Genomic DNA, 20,945 nt, shown 5'->3' on the forward strand with positions numbered 1-20,945 from the left:
GTATGTATTGCCATTTTGTAGGTTTTTTTAATTAAATTATCACATAAACACACCAGTAATGAACAAGAATACACAATAAAAGTTATACCAAATTTTTAATACTGACGCTCATAAACACATTAACTTATGCCGACAAGTTGCTGAATTTATGTAGTGTTTCTGTTTAATTAAAACTATGCAGAGATAAAAGAATAAATTGCTTAAAAACCTTGACTTTAGTGGTCCCCCCTTACAATATTTGTTAGGGCTTCCTCTCCTTTTACAGTACCAAATTTGGATTTTGAGGGCTGATGTCATAATAATAATTATGCAAGCTATAACTTCAATTATTTAACCAAAAGACTTCAGTCTTTTATTGAGTTTGTAGTTTGAAAATGTTATATAAATTTTGATCATACACCATTTTTAATATTGTTTTACATTTGGGGCTCCAGAAAAACTTAGTTTATTCACTTTTTTAAATAGTTTTCTCTAAGTGTATTAATTTTTATTTACTTGTTGACAAGTTAAAATAGTACACGCTTTCAGTGTCCAATGGGGGGCGGTTTCAGCTTAGGGCCTATGTCGTGAAGCAGCTAAGCCTAGTTACTTAGCACACAAGTTTTGCTTCACATCCTTGCCATGATGTGGTGAAAACACTTCAGACCTACTCCTTTCACTACCTTCAGATGCATACCTCACTGTTACTTGCTAGTCACTGTGGTGTACAGTAGATCTCCTGGAATTATTTCTCTTATCTAGCTGAAATCGCGTGTCTTGTCCGACATCACTGAGCCCTCCGTCCCCACAGCCTGGCAGCCATTTTGCTATTTCTGTGAGTTCAGCTTTTTTATGTTCCACATATAAGTGAGATCGTGCGGTATTTTTCTTTCTGTGCCTGGCATATTTCACTTAACATTTTATCCTTCGGGATCATTCATGTTGTTTCAAATAAGATTTTCTTTAAGGTTGAGTATTACTTCATTGTGTACGCCGTCAGCCCTCAATATCGGCAGATTGACCTAACCGCTGATAAAAATATTTGAACAATAATTGCATCTGCGTGAAACACATACAGCCCTTTTTGTTGTCATTCCTAAGCAATACAGTGTGACAACTGTTTACATAGCATTTTTATTTTACTGGATATCATAAGCCAAAGGATTCACACATGCAAGGCTTATGTTCTACCATTGAGCCACGCTCACAGCCCTGTTGTGTTTTTGTTTGGGGGCCATGGTACCAGGGCTCAAACTCAGGACCTTGTACTTGCAAGGCAGGCACAAGGCCACTGAGCTAAATCCTCGGCACCTCCAGCCCTATTTTTAAGACTTTGGAGCCCTATTTTGGAGATTCCCCTGCATTGTTTTCCATAATGCCCATATCACCTGTGTGCAAGGTTTTCCTTTTCTCTACATCCTCAACAATATGTGTTGTCTTTTGTCATTTTTATAAAAGCCATTTTAATAGGAATGAGGCGATAATCTCATTATGGTTTTAATTTACATTAACACTCAGTGATCAGTGATGTTAAACTTTTTTTTTCCATATACCTGTTACCATTTGTGTATCTTTCTTAGAGAAATAGCTAGGACAGTGCCAGTAATACTAACTTGCTGAATGAAAGCAGCAGAATATGTGTAAAGGCCCTACATTCCAAATACATTACATTCTGATACACTGGGGGCGAGGACTTACATGGGTGAATCTGGGGGATATTCAGTAGTTCAGCCAATACAAGGTGTGTACATGTGCCCAAACTCCCAGACGGTGCGCTATAATATAGTGTGTCAGTTATGCCTCAGCAGATAGTTTTTAAAGTGAACGAAAAGAATATATGTTCATATTTGCTTTTTTGTGCATAAAAGAATGGTTGCCTTTTGTAGAACAGGTGAGTTTAACGATACTTGGTGTCCTATTAGTATTTTTTAAATATGTATTGTGACTTTTGAGTAATACAGTCACGTTTTTTTAAGTTTCACTTTTGAATTCTGTTAAATTACAAGAACTTTTGCTAGAACTCACCTGTTCTACATTCTGGAGCCCTTCTTTCCCGTTGCCTACTTGTTTTAATGGAAACGGGTACCTGTTAGCAGCACTGAGTTTTGGCATTGTAGAAAGATGTCACAGGAATTTGCTGAGGCTCTGCTCGGGGTAAGAACTGTCCATCCATGGTGTCTTCAGGGGTGCCAGATGAAGTCTTCTTTTTTGCTGCAGTTGTTCTTGTCCTCAGTGATGCCTTGTGCTACATTTGGGTCCAAGAATGCAAAATCAGAGCCGACCTCTGGGCCATCATTTCACTCTGGCCTCTGACCCCAGTTGCCTGGCTCTGGCAGCAGCAGTTAGGACAGAGGACCACAAGCCCGAGAGTGGGAGAGGTTCATGTTTGGGGTGCCTGATGAAGGGCACCCTGTTAATTCATCTGAATGGAAGGGTCCATGTGTAAATAAGCAGAAGCTGAAATTATACTACAGATTAGCCTAGAGACATTTTCTTTTGACTCCTTATTTGCCCAGGTGTCAGTTTCTTTACCTATAAACTGAAAGGATAGCAACTGGTACTCATAAATACCTCTGTAATCAGTGCATATGCCTCACCTGTATTGATTTATGTGCACAGTCGCTATGATATAAGCTCTGTAACCCAGTTTTAAAACTGAGGAAATGAATCACCGTACCCTATCATCTCTATCCACCTTCATTTTTTTCTATTGTGTGTATTATTTAATATTTTTAATTAAGCTTATTAGAATCAATGTCTTCACTGTACTCATGAGGCACATTTTAAAATATTATATGAAAACAGATACTCATGTGCTTCTTTAGACTGGGAGCAGAATGTGACCCCTGTCTAAATGGTGTTTGATTGCTTGGGTTTGTGCACATCAAGCTGAGAACGACAGCTTGGCATGGCCCACACACTCATGCTTTGGGGTCAGACAGTGCCAGTGCTGTTCTTTTCCACCCACTCTAGGTAAAACATTTGAGGCCTAGAATTAATAGACCACTAATAAAACAGAATCTGCCTCCCCCCCATTCCAAAAAGTGTATTGCTTAATGGTTTCCACTATGTTGTTTCCTTAGCCATTTTGCAGAAGTAGGCATACATCTAATCACTGAGTAAATCACTTACTGCCTTTGAGATCTTGGGCAAGATAAATTCCTTGAGCCTTATTTTCCCCAACCTAGAGCATTTAAAAATACACACACACGAGGAGCCATGACAAGCGGTCACTGAGTGTGTGGGTCTGCAGGTAGTCGCGCCCTAAGCGCGGACTTCCTGACTGAGTGTCTTGCTTGGCCGTGCGCGTGACTGTTGCCTGTCTGCAGAGGACGACGAGGAGCAGGAGGCGCTGCCGTCCCTGGACAAGCCTGGCTGGTACTCCCGGGGGAATGCTGCCCACCTTTATGAGCTTCTGAAGAAAATGACCGGCAAACCTCAGCCCAAGGTATTTTCTGATTGAGGCGGAGTCCTCCGTGTCCACTTGCTGACATAAACGGTGGAAAGCCAAAGCCAGAGCTGTGGGTGCATTCCGCTCAGTCACCTGTGGTGCAGTCGTCTGCCTCTGCCTATCTAATAAGTCTCTCCCTTTACCTCTTCGGAGGCAATAATCTTGCCTCTGTTGATGTACACTTTATTTGTCACAGTGAGGAGCAAGGATTCCAAGCACAGAGCAAGGGCTTTATGTTTGGGGTACTTCAGAAAAAGAAGAGATTCTAGATGTAAAACAACCATCAAATGAAATTACACCACAGATTAGCCCAAAGACACATTTTCTTTTGATATCCTGATCACATTGCTATAGTGCAGATAGTGTAATTTTTACAGCTGACTCTTTTCTTCTAAAAAATATTTATCAGGTGCCACAGGACAGGACAGATGATTGAGTTGTGAGTTCTGCTCTGTTGGCTCCCACATTGCCACAACCCCCAGAGGTCTCCTGAGGCAGTTTTAGTAGACAGAGCATCTTGACTTGAAGGTCTGGTTCTCACCCCTTGACCTTGTTTTCTCCTTTATAAATTGGAAGGTCTGCAGCAGTGGTGGCAAACCTTGAGAGTTTTCAGTGATAGAAACTGCCTGCTGCAGCACATGTGCCAGAGGTTCACCGCCACTGGGATTGTTTCCATGGGGTTAGTCTCAGAAAACCGGTGATGCTTTTAGGTTTCACAGGTCCGGCCACACTCTCAGGGGTTCTGCTTCAGCACACAGTGTGTGTGGCCTAGAAACCCTCTTGAAGAGTGGCTATAGCACAGGCTTGGTAATGCAACCCAATGCAGTAAGTTGTCTCATTAAACCTGGGCATATGTAACCTTGGGGTGGGTATGGTTAAACCTAGGGACAGATTTGATCACAAGCGTTTATGGAAACACATGGCATCACTTCTGCAATAACATTCTGTCTCTCTCCTGCCTTTATCACACCTGCAGCTGGGCTGTGTAACTTCTAACACAAATAGGTGCTCTGGGAGTCAGGTCAGTGGTCACCTCCGAAATTATCCAAGGAAGTTTAAGATGCATGAACTTAGGCCACTTTTTTATTGTCATTCTGTGATGCTTGTTGAGGAATTTTCTTCCGCCTTCCATAAAATCACCACCTCTCAAATAGAATTTGCTGTCTGACTTCCAGGTCGTTTACTTTGGTGACAGCATGCACTCGGACATTTTCCCGGCAAGTCACTACAGTCACTGGGAGACAGTTCTCATCCTGGAAGAACTCAGAGGGGAGGAAGGCGAAAAGCCTGAGGAGGCAGAGCCTCTGGAGAAGAGGGGGAAATACGAGGTAGGGGCTGTCTGTGCTTTTCTTGAAAGAAAAACTTGTGTCTGAAAGCTAAAATATCTTCAGACTACTTGCCCTCAAAATTATACTGGTCTGAATGAAAGTGCTCATGTTTCAATAGTTCTTTTGAGGGGCTACTGGGGATTGAACTCAGGACCTTTGCTTGAGAGTCGGGCACAGTGCCAGTGAGCTAAACTCCCAGCCCTTGGTAGTCCGTTTTGGAAGCCGTGTTTGTACTAATGGGCCCCTCCTTAGTAGATATGCCAGGCCAACTTAGTTGTATTATCTGCTTTATGGAAAGTCTGTCATGTATCTTCACTTGTCTTGGAAGGCAAATGAAAACTCGGGTGTTTGTTTTGTTTTGTTTCGGTTCCTCTACAAACGCCTCTTGACATGAACTCAGAACCGTGGTGTACCAAGTTGGACTGCATCGGTGTGTGAGTGGGATCTGCTCCTCAGCACAGGGGCTTCCATGAGAGCCCAAGAGCAGCCCATGAGGCGGGTCGAGGCATTGCACTCAGGACAGTATACACACGCACACACGCACACACTCGCCCACACACAGAGCAGCCCATGAGGTAGGTCGAGGCGTTGCACTCAGGACAGTACACACACACACACGTACGCATACACCTTGCTTCCCTACAGGGCACACACACACACACACACACACACACATGCACGCACGCACCTCGCTTCCCTACGGGGCAGTATGCAGACACCTTCAGCTGCTGCACCTGGAGAGGAGCAGGAGCAGTCCTCACAGAGAGCTGAAGAGAAAGCACAGCATGAGAGCCTGTAGAGTCTGTGATTGTTAAGAAAAAGACCAAGCACTAAATACATAAGAACTGTCATCTTTTGTCTAGCTTAAAGTCTGAATGCAAAAGGATGTAACTCTATATTTCTAATTACTTCACGGAGCCTTTGTGAACTTTCAAAAATATAATTAAAAATCAAATTGACTTGATTATTTCAAGATTGATGCCATGAGCCAGAACATTTACAGGTACTGCATTCTGTGGGATCAACATGTGTTTCGCTGAGGTTTGGATTTTGAAAGTACTTCTCTGACTTCAGGTTTGGAAATGACATCTCGGGTTACATCCCAAAAGACAATAGTAACAAAAAGATGTGTTCAGCTGCATCAGTATTGGATATTTTGTTCATGATACCTCAGATACTACATCCCAATGGGAAAGGAGTTTTACAATATCTGCTTAGATAAAACTGTATAAAATTGATGTTTTTATTTGTCAAAACCAGGTGAATTCCTGCACTTTAAAATGGTTCAGCCTAATAAATTTAGCAATGGGCTGATAGCCAGCATGTAAGAAATTAGATATTCAGTCAAAACTTAGGAAAAAGGTATCAGGGCAGATGACTGAAGGCAAGCTTACCTGTGAGGGGGTCACCAGCATTCTCCGATATACCTACAGTTCAAATTAAATAGCAACCAGATTGACTAACTGAGCCTGGATGTTTTACATTAATTTAAAAAGTAGTCTAGGGCCAGGGATTTAGCTCAGTGGTTCTGCTGCCTGCCTCACAAGTGCAAGGTCTCGAGTTCAGTCCCCGGTACCAAAAAAACAAAAAAAGTAGTCAGGATAGCTAGCTTAGAAAACATAAAGTGGGGCCAATATTGTTCAGTAAAGTTTCACTGTATTGCATTTGACAACTCCATGTGTGATGAAAATAATTTTTATTCTTTAGAAACAAATACTGTTTTATCTAGGGTTCTATATCTAGTGACCACCACCTGTGGGAGTTCCTAAATGAAGAATGCATATGTGACAAGGACTGAGGTCAGCCTTCTGAGAAGTACTCACATTTATCTCAGTATTCCCAGCTGAAAAGTATGATACTTTTTTTAAAAAACTAATAATTCAAAACCTTATATCAATTGATTGGCTTCATGTTCCAGTACATCCATAGTAAGAAATAATCTTGTCTTCATTGCATTACGTTTTTTATTTTTTCTTGGTACTGGGATTCAATCATTGCATTACTTTTATTTTATTTTATTTTTTTGGTACTGGGAATCGAACTCAGGTTGCCCTTGTTTGCAAGGCAGGTGACGGAACTACTGAGCTAAATCCCCAGCCCTGCATTACTTTTAAAAGGTAGCAAATTTAAAAACTAGACCAAAGCTTCTTTGCATTCTGTTTTGTTTTGCAGCAAGATCTCACATTTCAGTTGAGGCTGGCCCGGAACTCACTGGCCTCCAACTCAAGTTCCATCTGCCTCAGACTCTAAATGTGTAACACCACACCCAGCCCAAGTTGTCTTTTAACCACCCTTTAGATGTTACAATAATAATAATTAAATTGGAGGAAAAACGTACATTTCTAGGTTGCTGCATTAGAGATAGTTTTCTGATTACATCCAACTGACCTTTTAAAACCCCAGTTCTAGATTTCAATAAAGGATACTTCATAATAAGGAAATGTTATTTTTCTTCTGAAAATGTAGTAGATTTTTCCATTTTGATTTACTGAGTGAAAAAAAAAATCTTGAGGTTAATCACTTTCCAATATTAATCACAGTTACTCTGTTCTCTTGTTTTAGGGACCAAAGGCAAAGCCTCTAAATACCCTATCTAAAAAATGGGGCTCGTTTTTTATTGATTCAGTTTCTGAACAGAAGAATACAGAGGACTCCTTGGTTTACACGTGGTCTTCTAACAAAATCAGTGCTTACAGCACTATTGCAATTCCAAGTATTGAAGCAATTGCAGGTAAGGTGGGAGAGACCTATGAGGCGTCACCTGTGACTGGCCAGTGACCTGACCTTCTAGAATTTCTGTCTTTGAGAGGAAATCTTTCTGTGACACTGATTTCTTTTTCTTAGGAAACATCTTCTAGATATGCAGATGTGGCAGCCTGGGTAATTAGGACCAGCCCTCATGGTGGAGCCAGAAGCTAGACTTTTTCTTTTTGTTTTTTTTTGTTTTTGTTTTTGTTTTTGTTTTTGTTTTTGTTTCAATCTTACTACTACAAGTTTGTAGTATATAACGATTGCATCCACTGTAGGTAATTGGTGTATGTACATAACATTTCAATTCTCTTTTGCCCCTTCCCTCCACCTCCCTTTTATTTTTCTAGCTTGGATTTATTTATTTATTTATTTAGTTATTTATTTATTTATTTATTGACTTTATAAAGTTAATTATCAAACTAGACACCTCTCATTTCTGATTGCATGGATTTGGGTCTTGTCTTTGCTTATTTTGGTAAAACTGTTTAAGAGTTTGTCTTTTTTGTTTAATATTTCAAAGAACCAACTCTGATTCATTCTTTCTGTTTTTGGTTTTTTATTCTCAATTTCATTAATTTCCACCCTGATCTTGATAATTTCCTTCCTCCTCATATTAGGTTTGGTTTGGACTGTTATTTTTCTAGGATTTTGAGGTGCATCATTAGGTTGTTTGAGCTTATTCTTTTTTTCTGATGTGGGAATTCAGTACGAACTTCCCTCTTAAGACTGCTTTCATTGTGTTCCATAGCTTCTGGTGTATTGTACTAGCATTATTGTTTGATTGTAGAAATTATCTAATTTCTATTTCAGTTTCACCTGTGACCCATTGATTATTCAAGAGATTATTTAATTTCCCTGTGTTTGCATACTTTCTGTAGTATCTTCTGCCATTGATTTCTAGTTTCAGTGCACTATAGTCTGATAATATGCATGAGATAATTTTTTCTTTTGCATTTAATTATGCTTTATGGGCTAATATGTGGCCTATTTTGGAGAAAGTCCCATGCGCTGCTGAGAAGAACGTGTATTGTTGTTGGACAGAACGCTCTGTAGATATCTATTAAGTGCATTTGTTCAAAGGTTTGGTTTAATCCTGATATTTCTTTGTGGAGTTTTTGTCTAGTTTATCTGTCCATTTATAACAGTGGGATAGTGAGTTCCCCCATTACTATTATATTGGTGTTTATCTGATTTGTCAGGTCCATTAGTGTTTTATTGAGTGTGTGCCAGTATTTGACATGAATATGTTTACAATTATTAACTCTTGCTCTTGAATTGTTCCTTTAACCCATATGTAGTAACCTTGTCTCTTCTGATGAGTTTTATTTGAAATCTACTTTTGCTGAAATTAGGATAGCACTTCCTGCTTTTTTATGGGTTCTTGTTACTTAGAATATTATTTTCGATCCTTTGATTTTTTTTAATCTATGAATATATTTTTAAATTAAATGTTTCTTATATACTACACATTGTTGGTTTTTCTTTCTTAATCTATTCTGCCAATCTGTGTCTTTTGATTAGGGAATTGAGAACATTCCCATTGAGAGTATTGACATATTTCCGCCATTGCATTATTTTCCTATTGCTGATTTCCTCACTTTTCCCCATTTGTTTAACTGCTCATCCTGCCATTATTTTGACTACATTGTTGACTTCACTGTCTCTTTCTGGGGTATCCTTGAGAATTTTTTGTAATGTTGGTTTGGTGGCCATGAATTTCTTGAGGTGCTCCTTGTCATAGAGATACTTTATTTCTCCATCAACTTTAAAGGAAAGTTTTGCAGGATACACAATTCAAGATTGGAAGTTGTTATCCGTTAGGGTTTGGAACACTTCACTCCAAGCCCCCATGGTCTTTAAGTTTTGTATAGAGAAGCCTGCTGTGATTCTAATGGGTTTACCTTTGGGTGTGACTTGATGCCTTTTTATAGCAGCTTTTAAGATTTTGTCCCAGTGATACACTTCTACAATTTTTAGTATAATGTGCTGGGCAGGGGATCTCTTTTGGTCTTGGCTATATGATGTTTCATATGCCTCACTTATCTGTATGTGTATATTTCTTTCTCTGAATTTGGAAAGTTTTTTGCCACTGCTTCTGTAAACAGGTTTTCATGCCATCTGTATTGTCTTCTGATTTTTTACTTGTTCCATTTATTCTAGCAGTTGTTAGATCCATTTTTCATTTTCTTATTGTTTTCAAGGTGTCTTTGAATAGTTGGTCTTTGAAAATATCATTGTCTTCTAATTCTTAAATTCTGTCCTCATACTGGTTTGTCCTGCTGCCTATACTTTCAGTGTTGTTTTTTTTTTTTATTTTTAAGAATTTTTTTTTCTCATTGAGTTTATTGGTACATTTTAGGTATATGGTACAGTTACATTCATCATTGGGATATTGTACCTTGTTTTCCCCTTACTCCTGCCCTCCCTTTTCCCCCTCCTCCCTTCCCTATTTCCAAATACTTTATTTCCATTTTTTCATTTGCTCATATATTTTTCTTTTCCCTTATTTCCTTTCCCCTACCCTTCCCACTTCCCCTACACCATTAGCCCTTTTCTTCCTATTTCACATTGTCAATTATACTATTAGGATTTTATGTACAATTATAGTTTTTCACACCAGAGAAACTTTGTGTTATTAATCCCTGGATTTCTGTTTGAAATCTTTTCATGTATCATGTACCATATTGATTGAAAAACAAAAAACCTGGTCATTCATGTTTTGTATCATTTTGTTTAGTTCATCTAGCTTTTTCTTATTGTCTTCCAAGAGCTCCTGCATCTTTTTGGTTATTACTTCTACTATCTGTCTAGTTATATCTTCTCTAATCCTGTGGAGTATCTCTTTGAGCTGTTTTCTAACCTCCTCTGCTATGCTTTTGAGTAATTCCATTGTATAACTTACACTGTTCTGCCTCTTGATGCCCCCTGAATTAGCTTCAGGGGACTTAGTTGATTTGTTACCTTTTCTTCCCGTGTTTGTATCGCTTTTGTTTGTTTTGTTTTGTGCTAAAGTTTGTGGATGCTTATAACTAGAGACTTTGCTACTGGTATAAGAGATCTCTTTAGTTGCTTTTCATTGATGTACTTTGGGCATGTCTAATAACCATAATCCTTTGAGGCAGCCCCAAGATTCTACCACCCTGGTTATTTTGGGAGAGGAGGATACCATGTAGTTAGGCTAGCAACTAAGTTCACTGGGAATGGAATCTAGTATTGTTAATGTCACAAAGGCAGTCTAAGTGTTGGCTCACAGAGAAATAGTGACAATTATGTGGCCCCGTTAATATCAAGTGAAACAGCTACAGTGGTATCAACCAGAGACAAATTAGATATTAACATACCATAAGAACCAGTTTTTGTTTTGTTTTGTTTTTTGGTACTGGGGATTGAACTCAGGTCCGTGTATTTGCAAGGCAGGCGGCGGAACCACCGAGCTAAATCTCCAGCCCTAGAACCAGTTATGTACCACCCTTAATTTTAAGAGAAAAGACCAGCAATTATGATATATATAAACATTAAGGCAACCCAGGTATTGACTTGTAGCTAATATGTACTAAATGAAAAACTAAAGGTTTTCTCTGATAATATTAGAAAAGTATTGAACCTGACTTTGAGGCTGCTTTCCCTCCTGGGTTTCTGCTACTTCCAGAAAGCCCACCAAACTAGGGAAATGGGCCTTTCAGGAACTCCATGAACCAACAAGGATAAGAACTGGACGAGAGCTTGTGCTGAAGGAGGGGTGGGCCTGGCAAGCTCCCTCAACCTGTGCAGAAGCGCTGAGGGGCTTTACCTTAGAATAATAGTGAGCTGTGGCAGACAGTGAGATCACCTTTCTGATTACTGTAATTGTATGCTTCAGCTGTTGGTTCTCTTCAGCCCTCCAGTGCTTTCACTGTGCTATTTCAATTTTTGTTCAGCTTTTCTAGTAGTGTAGGCACCAATTTAGAAAATTTTTGAGTTTCAGATTATCCTTCCTTATATTGGGAATGGTAATACCAGGCTGCTCTCCTCCTCCACAGGATGGATTTGAAAGTAAAGTAAGATATTTTTCTGAATTACTGGTAGGATAACAATGATATGTATGACCACAAAGCAATCCTTCAAGTCAGCATACAAGCCCAGTATCAGACTGTCCTACTGTTTGAAATATCTTGTTCTCATTGGTTTCAGAAAATGGTTTTTCTTATTCCATGTTAGCCTAAAGATAGCCTTAATGTAATCCTTTCTTTTACAAACAATTTTCCTGTTAAAGAAACGAACTTTGGAAACTTAAAGGAGAGGCTAGCATAGAATTAAACTGTTATTTTTAATAATCTTTATTGCTTTCTTTTTCTTCAAGATTCAAATTTTTAATGACAGTATGAGTGTAAGCTACTAGATTATCATAAAGTAGTTGGATAAAACCTACTAAGAGAATATGGTTATGCATAGTAAAAAAGTCAAAGGTGAATATTTATTATTCTAGAATTTAAATATTTCTCCCAAATAATTAGAAAAATGACTTCTCCTTAACTATACTCTCAGTGCATCTCCGTTTTGTATTGTTTTTAAATTCAACAGGTATTTATTGAGTGCCTGTCATGTGCTAGGTATTGTTCCAGGTACTTGGAACACATCAGAAAACAGCCATGCCTTGTGGAGCTTACACACCACAAGCTCCCTTTTTTGTATTCCAGAAGCTTTCTTCACAGTAACATAAAGGAGAAATCAGCAGGATTTTTGTCTCCTGTCCAGCTTTTCTCAAAAGAAAATACCATGGTATCTCAGTTCATGAACTCTTTTGTGAATGATTTGCTTTGCAAACTTTGCATGAGGCAATAAATACAACCACTGCCATCTTTCCGCACGAACACAAATGTGGCTATCTTTTCTAGAATTGTGGAATGAATTAAGTTTGTGAACCAAGGTTCCACTGTATTAAGTAGGATTTGCCAAAAGTCAAACAAAACTAAACAAGTGTCCATTTTTCTGGAGAAAGAATGAGAGAGCTGATATGTCATACTGTATATTTTGATGTTCAGGACGCTTCCTCAAAAAGCAAAGTATAATTTGTTTGCACTATGCTGTGATCACATTCTTATGAAGATCTGTCTCACACACAGCTTCAGATTAGTCATGTCAATAGCATTCAGTACAGTTGGACGCTACTGTTAATTTACCTTCAAGTAAGAAAGATGGCTAGAAGAAAAATACTGTGATGGTCATGGCTATAGATATGTTAATGGTAGGCTCTTTGTATGTTATCCTGCTAATCTTTTTAAGTTCCAAAAGTTGTTAATTTCTGTATTACTTTACACTGAATTTACTGTTTAGAAATATTCATTCATTGTTTCATGTTAACCAAATGTGGGTTATATGAGCCACAGTATAGTGTACATAATACACATATTTCAGTATTTCACATATTTAACAGAAGAATGTTTGTGGTAAGCAAAAGTTTGGTTCTTTTCTCCCTTTCTCTTTTCTTGCAAATAGCACCCAAGAACAACTATAGCAGAAATGTGAATGCTTTCTTCTTGCTGAATCCACACCCTTAGGAATCCCCAGCCTGGGGATCTTTAACAGAACAGTAATCGGACCCAGTTTGGTTATCCCATACCCAGATTTCTTTATAAGGCATTTTTATTTTTTATAAAATAAAATTGTTTGGAATGAGGCAAGACTGAAAAGCAAAGCTTTATGTTCCCCTTTCGCCTCTTAATTACTTTTTAGAGCTTATATTAATTACTTTCCCATCACTGGTACAATACCCACACACACAATTTAAGAGCTTTATTTGATTCATCACAGTTCAGTAGGTTTAATCCATAGTTGGCTGCTCCAAGGCAGAAAGCATGGTGGAGGAAAGCTGCTCATCCCATGGCAGCCAGGAAGCTGAGGGCAAGGGGAGGAGCCAAGGACAAGAATACACATGCACTCAGTAACCCACCTGTTCTGACCAAGCCCTGCCTGCCAAAAGCACATTCAACAGTGCACTCATTGATGGATTAATCCACTGAGGAATATGGCAACCCCATGGTCCAATCACTTTGCAAAAGCCACACTTGTGAATACATGACGCTTTGGGGGTGAGGTGGAGGTAAGGATCTAAACCATAATAAAGCTGCTGTAAAAGTTTGTACTTAACCACATAGGTAACAAATGTTTGGTTTTTAAGCACTCTTTTCAGGTAGTCTTTTTAACACTATACACGTTATATACATTATAGCTACACAGACATGTAAGCATTCCCTTTAGGAAGTTATAGGAAGGAGAAGGAGGTAGTTGGCTCAGCTTGATCTGCATCATTTTGGTAGTTTTATCAAACCCATAACCCTAGATGTATGATTTTAGAAACTCATTGTGATCATTTTACTTCCCAATGCCTTTTTCAATGCATGGCTCAAGATAGACTCTAGCCAACAGAACAGTGAGGACTGATACCATGCACTAATGCTGGATATTTTTCCATTCACAATTAATTCTAGCTTTCTCTGGCATCAAGAAAACAGTGTTCCTTCTCATAAAGATTAACTGCTTGAGGGCCAGGAATTTAGCTTAGTGGTGCCACTGCCTGCCTTGCAAGTGCAATGTCCCAAGTTTGATCCCCGGTACCCCCTCCAAAAAAAAAAAAAAGATTAATTGCTTGAGACTTGATGATTCTTAGTGGTATCTATTATAAAATAATTTATGCTGTTATCATTTTCAAAATGTTCAATACTACTAAATGATATTCTTTGTAAAATCTGTGAAATAAAGATTATTGCCCTATATCTGCAAGTGCAATGAACATGACATAGGTCACGAGGCTTCACTTAAAATACTTCGTTATGTTTCCTAAGAAAATTCAGAAAAGGTTAAGATCTTGAAAAGCCCGTTATGTAGATATTAATGTCCTGACATCAATAAAGTATGCATTGTATGTCCTTTCTCACAATTCTTCTAGTCCTAGTTCTGCTTGTGTGCACTCATGTGATGCCTATCTCTTGGAAGGGCCAGATTACGCATGTTCTTACTTTGCTAACTATTCAGATAGTCTTAGTAACCCTCTGATTTCTCCTTAGGGATATAAAGAGTACTCACTAGCATTCAGTAGTTACTTGATCTCCTGAGTCGGACCTAGAGGTTTTTTTGGTTTTAAAGTTTCTAATTCAGATGATCATTCCTATTTTAGCTGTTAATTTTTGTGTAGAGTACTACAACTCACTAGAGCTCTGATTTAATTTAAATAGTATGGTAAACTTTACAAGGACATCTATACTCTTCATCCTGGGTGTCTCCTATGGGGGAAGGGCAAAAGAAATATTAAATTTATGAAATTCTAAAAAACATGAGTATTAGCTTTTATTTGCTTATATTTATAAGGGAAGCTATATAATAATCAAATTGTGTTGTGTTGTTTTTTTTTCTCCCCAGAATTACCCCTGGATTACAAGTTTACAAGATTCTCTTCAAACAGTTCAAAAACAGCTGGCTACTATCCTTTGGTCCATTATACTGATGGTCTTATCAAATGAGACACTGAAATGAGACAAATTATAATGGAATGAAAACATATATGCAACAAATGTACTGTTAAAAATGTTATTTTCAAAAAATATTGTAAAATGCTTTGTAGGAATGTTTTTGTGAAAATGACCAAGTAATTGGTATTTGTCGATAAGTCTCTATTTTATATAAACTTATTTGATGCTTAACAACTCTTGACTATATTAAAATCTAAGCCTAGAAGTAAAAAGAACATTCATATTTTCCATACCAGTAGTTGTGAGATTAGAATTTCCTGGGGAGATATACCTACACAGTCCAGTGGTTCTCAATGTGTTATGCTAGAATAGCACAGCATCACTCAGAACTTGCAAATTTGAAAAACTTCCCAAAACTTACTGGATCAGAAACTCTGGGCGTGTGTCCCAGTAATCTGAAACATTATGATTTTTTTCAAGCTATTAGGTTTCATACTAGTCCTGTCTTTTCCAAAACAAGGAGATGAACAGACATGAGACAGAATACTACAAGCAAACTATCTCAATCTCCATTGTTCACTACTAGGTTTTTCTTCCCCGATTAATGTTACAGGTTGCTTATTCATTTTTCAATAATTTTTAAGACACAGATTCTCAAAAAAAAAAAAAGGATTGTAGCCTGCAATAGTTCAGCCCTACTAAAAATAAATCATTCCTTAATAATATTTCTCATTAGTGAGAAATGTATAGTTATTAATTAGAGTTAATTTGACTTTTCTCCCTGGGCAAGAGGATGATGACCAAAAAAAAAGGGTTGAGGAAAACTGCTTTAAGAGTCTTTCGGGTATACTACAATCCAAGATTGTCATGATCTGTTTGACATGTGTAGTTCCATTAGTAGCTATTTGTTAAAAGATGTTTGGAGCCAGATAATGTTCCAAAGTTCCTGACTGCGCCTTACGTGTAACTTCACTATCCACACAGGACAGGACCAGAAAACCACACTTGTCACTGTCATTATTAAACAGTAGCAGAGGATTGAGCATATAACATACAATGAAAAGATAACTATTTTGTTATGATTTGTAAATGTTCAGATAAATCACAAATATACTATAGAGATAAGTATCTCAGGGTAAGTACTAGATTATTTGACTTTCTCTTCCTCAAAGTCAGTAGCTTTGTTTGATATCTACCTATGACTATATATGGTGATGTATTTGAAAGTGATAGCCAAAGTATCACTGGAATATTATGAGCATACACCATCAAGTTTAGAGCTCAATGAAAGATCTCATATATAAATAGAAATTTGATTTTTTTTTAAATAAAGTTATTTTTCGTTATTCATGCTTATTGTATAAATGACAAAACAAACAAAAAAACCTTTAAATGCTTTAAACTGCTGTTAAGAAAAATGACAACTCCAAAATAAAAAAATTTATGTTTGGCCACTGAGGAGTACAAATTTTCTCATGTAAGAAGTTCTAGTCCTACTCTTGCTGGTACCTACCTGAAGATCCTAAAGTTACCACCTAATTTAAATCAGCTTTTTCCATCTTGTATAAAGAAGACAGAATTTGTGTTTCCTTTCACCTTTCTAGCATTATCAATTCTGGCTCAAATGAATTGCCTTTGTTAGACATAATTAGACTTGTGAAATATTTATTTTATTGTTTATAAAAGTGGCAGTGTTTCCACTTGGATATGAAGAGTAAAAATAACCAAAATGTGGCACCATAAAAATTAGAATAGTAAAGAAGAAGCTTATTCTATAATAGTTGTATGGAGTTAGGAAAACAGGAAATTTTTTCCAACACAACCTGTGCACTTCTGGCAGTAAGGGAGACACATATTTTTATCACAGAAAACAGTGTTTTGTGGAAACATTCTCTAAACACCATCTTGGTTTAGTACTTTTTTTTTTTGTTTTGTTTTGTTTTTGTTTTTTTTTTTGGTTTTTCTGAGACAGGGTCTCACTTTGCAGTTCAAGCTGGCCTCAACTCCTCTCTTGCCTCAGCTTCCCGAGTGCTAGGATTATAGGCGTGCACCTCCATGTCTGGCTTGTTTACTACATTATGTTAACTAAGTTCCTCTAGGTCTAATTTCTCTTAAGGAGCCTAGGATAGATTTTTGGAAGAATAAAGCACTAGATTCTGTGAGTGCTACTTAGATTTTTTTCCTAAAGCTATGTGGTGCTTTAAAAAGAATACCTGAAACATTAAAACTGAAATATATCTTAAGAAAAACATGGTTAACAAATACCACAACTTCAGTTACTAATGGTAATTTTCCTCCAGCCTCTATAAAGATTTGAAAGGTAAATAATCTAACTAGTCATTAACTCAGGCTATTAGACACCTTGTTTCACTTACCAAACATTCAGTTCACTCCAGAAGTCCTGGCTCCACTCTACAGTGCCTCATTTTTCTTCCTCAAACCAGTTAGGAGATTGTCATCCTCTGGGCAAGAAAGTATTACCATCTTGGCCCTTGAGAAGTGGTGTCAAACTTCATAATCTCTCTGTGACCATTTGATAATTTTAATGATTTTCTAATCTTTATAAATCTGAACAACACAAAAGTTTTTATTCATTTTCTTTTTATGGGAAAAACAAATATAGCAATGACATTTTACTTTTATTTCCAGCACATAAGATAAAAGTACTAATGATTTCTTTTAGTATGACAGCAATTCTAGTACTTAGCTGGTTAAGAATATAAATGTCAAGTACATTATTACTAAGGCAAGGGATTATCAGGCATACAGTAGTTTTTGATATTACTTTCACAAGACATAGAAACAATTTGCAAAATCTTCACTCTTCAAAGATCACATTCAAATTGTATTGCTAAGAATAAAGCTATATGAAGAGTCCAGACAAGCTATTCATGAATATTCACAGAAGTCTTCATACTGCACAGGACACTAATTTGATATTTTTGCACATGTTCTCCATGACAAAAAGAAGCCCTGAAAACATCAGTTTTGCCAGTAGGCTGTAAATGGAGAAAATTAATAGCATTTTACTCAAACAGCGAAATGAGTATATACCATTCATCTTCCACATATATAAGAGAATGAGAGAAAACATCCACGCTTGAACATTTGTTTACAAAAATCTATGCATCAATTCAAGTAACTGGGAAAAATTGGAAGAAAATCCTCAAAGCATACTATTTAAACCTCTACCCTTTGATTCTCCAGCCTGCCATACTTGCACGGTGCCTCAGAGGCCACCCTCACATCACTGATCTTACAGGGTTTCAGTGTATTCTGGAAGCCTTGCAAAGTAAGCTCCACATGGTGCTCATTTCAGCTCCTGGGCCTACTTAACTAGAGCACCCCCTCCATTGGTTGTGTCCAGGCCTCGTCAAGCCTTCAGGGAGTTTATTAGGGAAAGGCCTTTAAAAAAGGGGAAAATCATGAGCAGCATATGTTTATCACCATTATACCTCACATCCAAGGCAGCCCTGACAACACTGCTATTCCACCTACTGGAACTCTTCCTGGAAATCAAGACTCCACAAACGCCCTTATGCCCTAGAAAAGCTTGGATCTCTCACACTGACTGCAGTCTGGTCCCTTGCATGTTAAGATAAAAGTAGGGAAAGAAATTCAAAAGATGAGAAATGAGGGCCAAGAAGACCAGATCATATGAAGGAGCCTTTTGGGATTGCAGGGAAGTAGTTAAAATAGAGAACAGGGGTGACCCAGAAACTGTCAGATTTCCTCTAGAGTCCAAAGCCCCCAAAAGAATTCCCCTCTTAGAAAAGTGAAGTTATAGTTGCTTCAGCTCATTCTGCTCAGGGTCTGTCAAACCCATCGCTGGGGTCTTTCTCTCCCTCCTCCCAACTTCTCAAACTAAAACTCAGGAAGCAAGATTGGATGGAATGGATAGAAAACAGGTTATCCTTAAAAACAAAACAAAACAAACCAGTATTAAGCAATTAACCCAGCAGGTCTCCCTTTGAAACTTTCAGACCTTGCTGAAAGAAATGGAGCACGGGAATGGGGGCATTAAGAGATTTGCAATCTATTTTAGTCTGGACACAACCAAGAGGAGAGCAAGTAAACAAAAACCCTGCTATGTCAGTTTTGTTTTCTGCCTCTGAGCTGCCATACAGCAGAGGAAAGAAAGGGAGAGGGAAAAGTGAAAGAGATGTACCAAGCTTCATCCATGTACCAGAAGGACTTCAGTGGCCCCACTGCCAACTGCTCCATTCAGCATGAGCATGAAAGGGGTTAAGGAGTTTGTCTAACAAAGTTGCCTGTATTAAGGATAGTTTGTAGGCTAGAGATCAAAAAGTCTAACTGCTGGAAGGATCCCATTCCTGTTTTGATTTGGGTACTGCCAGTTGGGTAGATGGGTAATCATGAGGTGGAGGCAGACAATGGTGACCTGTGCAAAGATCAAGCAGGAAAGAAATAGGTGTGCGCTAGAGCACGGGCCTTCATACTCACCAGAAGCTAAAAGCTGATCATGATGTACAGTAAACAATGGGAAAACAACATAGTATCATAAAACACTTCATCTATTACCTTACTCATGCCTAGTAGACCCAAACACCTGCTTATTCTACCATATGACCAACAAGGTGGATAGCAAAGGCCTAGAGGACAGCTGGGATCTGGATCCTACTAGCCAGAATGTTCAGTTTGGGTTGATGGCAGCTGGTTTGGAATATCAGTTTCATCATGCAGTGGTAAAACTCAGGAGTACATCACAGAATATGGCTATCAGGAGCACAACCAACTTAAAGAGGCCTGCCTAGTTATTTGAAAAGATGTACCAAACTTCCTTGTGGTAGAGAACCATTTAAAACACTGGGAGAAGACTACAGACAGGACCCAGGCCATGCGAAGGAAAGCAGTAGTATCTACAGCATCGTGAGCCTGGTACAGCAACAGCAGCAGGCCATGCTAGTGGAACATATTAGCACAATGCAGAACAGCAGGAAGCCCCAGAGGCAGGTAAGCGAGAAATGCCACTGCTGAAAGATTTACAAGAACCAATGGCCAAAATATACAGGACAAAGAAAGAAGACTGCATGCTGCGGGCCAAGCATGGGAGCTGGTAAGAAAATATGTGCAGGAGCTTCTCATATGGCCAGAAGTTAGCCCGACTGGAATCTGAAAGACCTGGGGCTCTCCACAGGCTGCCTTGGTGTACCTCGAATTCCTCTGCGGGGTCCTTCACCCATCAGGTAGTATTGTAAGGGATTGGACCATAGTTCCCCTTTGATAATATCAGCGATTCTGTCAAATTCTAAGAGGCTTTGGTCTGAGAACCAGTTGAAGAAACTGGGGATAGTGTTCCCTTCCCGGTTCCGGTGGATATGGGCCTGAGGGTCTTGGCCCCGGTGCCAGCGGATTGGCGTGGAAAGAGAGACCACACGGCCAGAGGATCTGCGCTCATACTCCTTGACTAGCCCCTCATTGCGGAAGTAGGGATTACTCTGAAAAATGAACTTGAATTTGCAGCCTGCTCTAGGATGTTTAAGCTCCTCCACCTCCAAATTGATCATGTACCTCATCATATCTTCATCTTGACCACTGATCATAGGAGACAGCTGGGGGTGGTTCCGAAAGGCTGTAACCCAGAAACCTGGGATATTCTGAATGATGAAACTCCTGCGCTGCATATGGAGCCTCCGCATCCGGCCAAATTTGCGCTCTAGCTGGAGAAAGGCCCTGTCAGCCTGGGCATTTACGTTCGACAGCTCCTGATCGATGGCCTCCAACGAGTCCATGCAGGTATGCATCTTAGGGGCCCTGGGCTTTGTCTCCTCTTTTCCTGTTCCAACCATCCTTTTGTCCTTCTGGACCACCTTTTCCTCCACCACCAGCTCTGTATGTCCCTCCTTTTCTGAAGATGCTGGGATGGCGCGCTTCTTCATCGTTGTCTCCTTGGCCTTCGCCCCAGGCATCATCTGCGACCCCAAAGTCCCTGCGCCAGTGGTTTCTGGAGCCTTCCGTCCCGCGGGGCTG

At 38.8% G+C, this 20,945-nt stretch overlaps 2 protein-coding genes across 2 annotated transcripts in view; one reads left to right on the plus strand and one right to left on the minus strand.

Annotated features, from left to right (window-relative positions):
• The window catches only part of Nt5dc1 (5'-nucleotidase domain containing 1), a 29,255-nt gene extending 13,777 nt beyond the window's left edge, over positions 1 to 15,478 (plus strand). The window contains exons 5-8 of the mRNA XM_010614058.1: positions 3,309 to 3,427; positions 4,606 to 4,758; positions 7,321 to 7,489; positions 14,905 to 15,478. Coding sequence (XP_010612360.1) covers positions 3,309 to 3,427; positions 4,606 to 4,758; positions 7,321 to 7,489; positions 14,905 to 15,005 — 542 coding nt within the window. The 3' untranslated portion in view covers positions 15,006 to 15,478. The remainder of the gene's footprint in view (positions 1 to 3,308; positions 3,428 to 4,605; positions 4,759 to 7,320; positions 7,490 to 14,904) is intronic.
• A 3,230-nt stretch (positions 15,479 to 18,708) lies between these two features.
• The window catches only part of Tspyl4 (TSPY like 4), a 2,802-nt gene continuing 565 nt past the window's right edge, over positions 18,709 to 20,945 (minus strand). Inside the window, exon 2 of the mRNA XM_010614057.3 lies at positions 18,709 to 20,942. Coding sequence (XP_010612359.1) covers positions 20,072 to 20,942 — 871 coding nt within the window. The 3' untranslated portion in view covers positions 18,709 to 20,071. The remainder of the gene's footprint in view (positions 20,943 to 20,945) is intronic.

This window comes from Fukomys damarensis, unplaced genomic scaffold, assembly GCF_012274545.1.
Source record: "Fukomys damarensis isolate Sample0158 unplaced genomic scaffold, DMR_v1.0_HiC HiC_scaffold_14, whole genome shotgun sequence".
Lineage (NCBI taxonomy): Eukaryota > Metazoa > Chordata > Mammalia > Rodentia > Bathyergidae > Fukomys > Fukomys damarensis.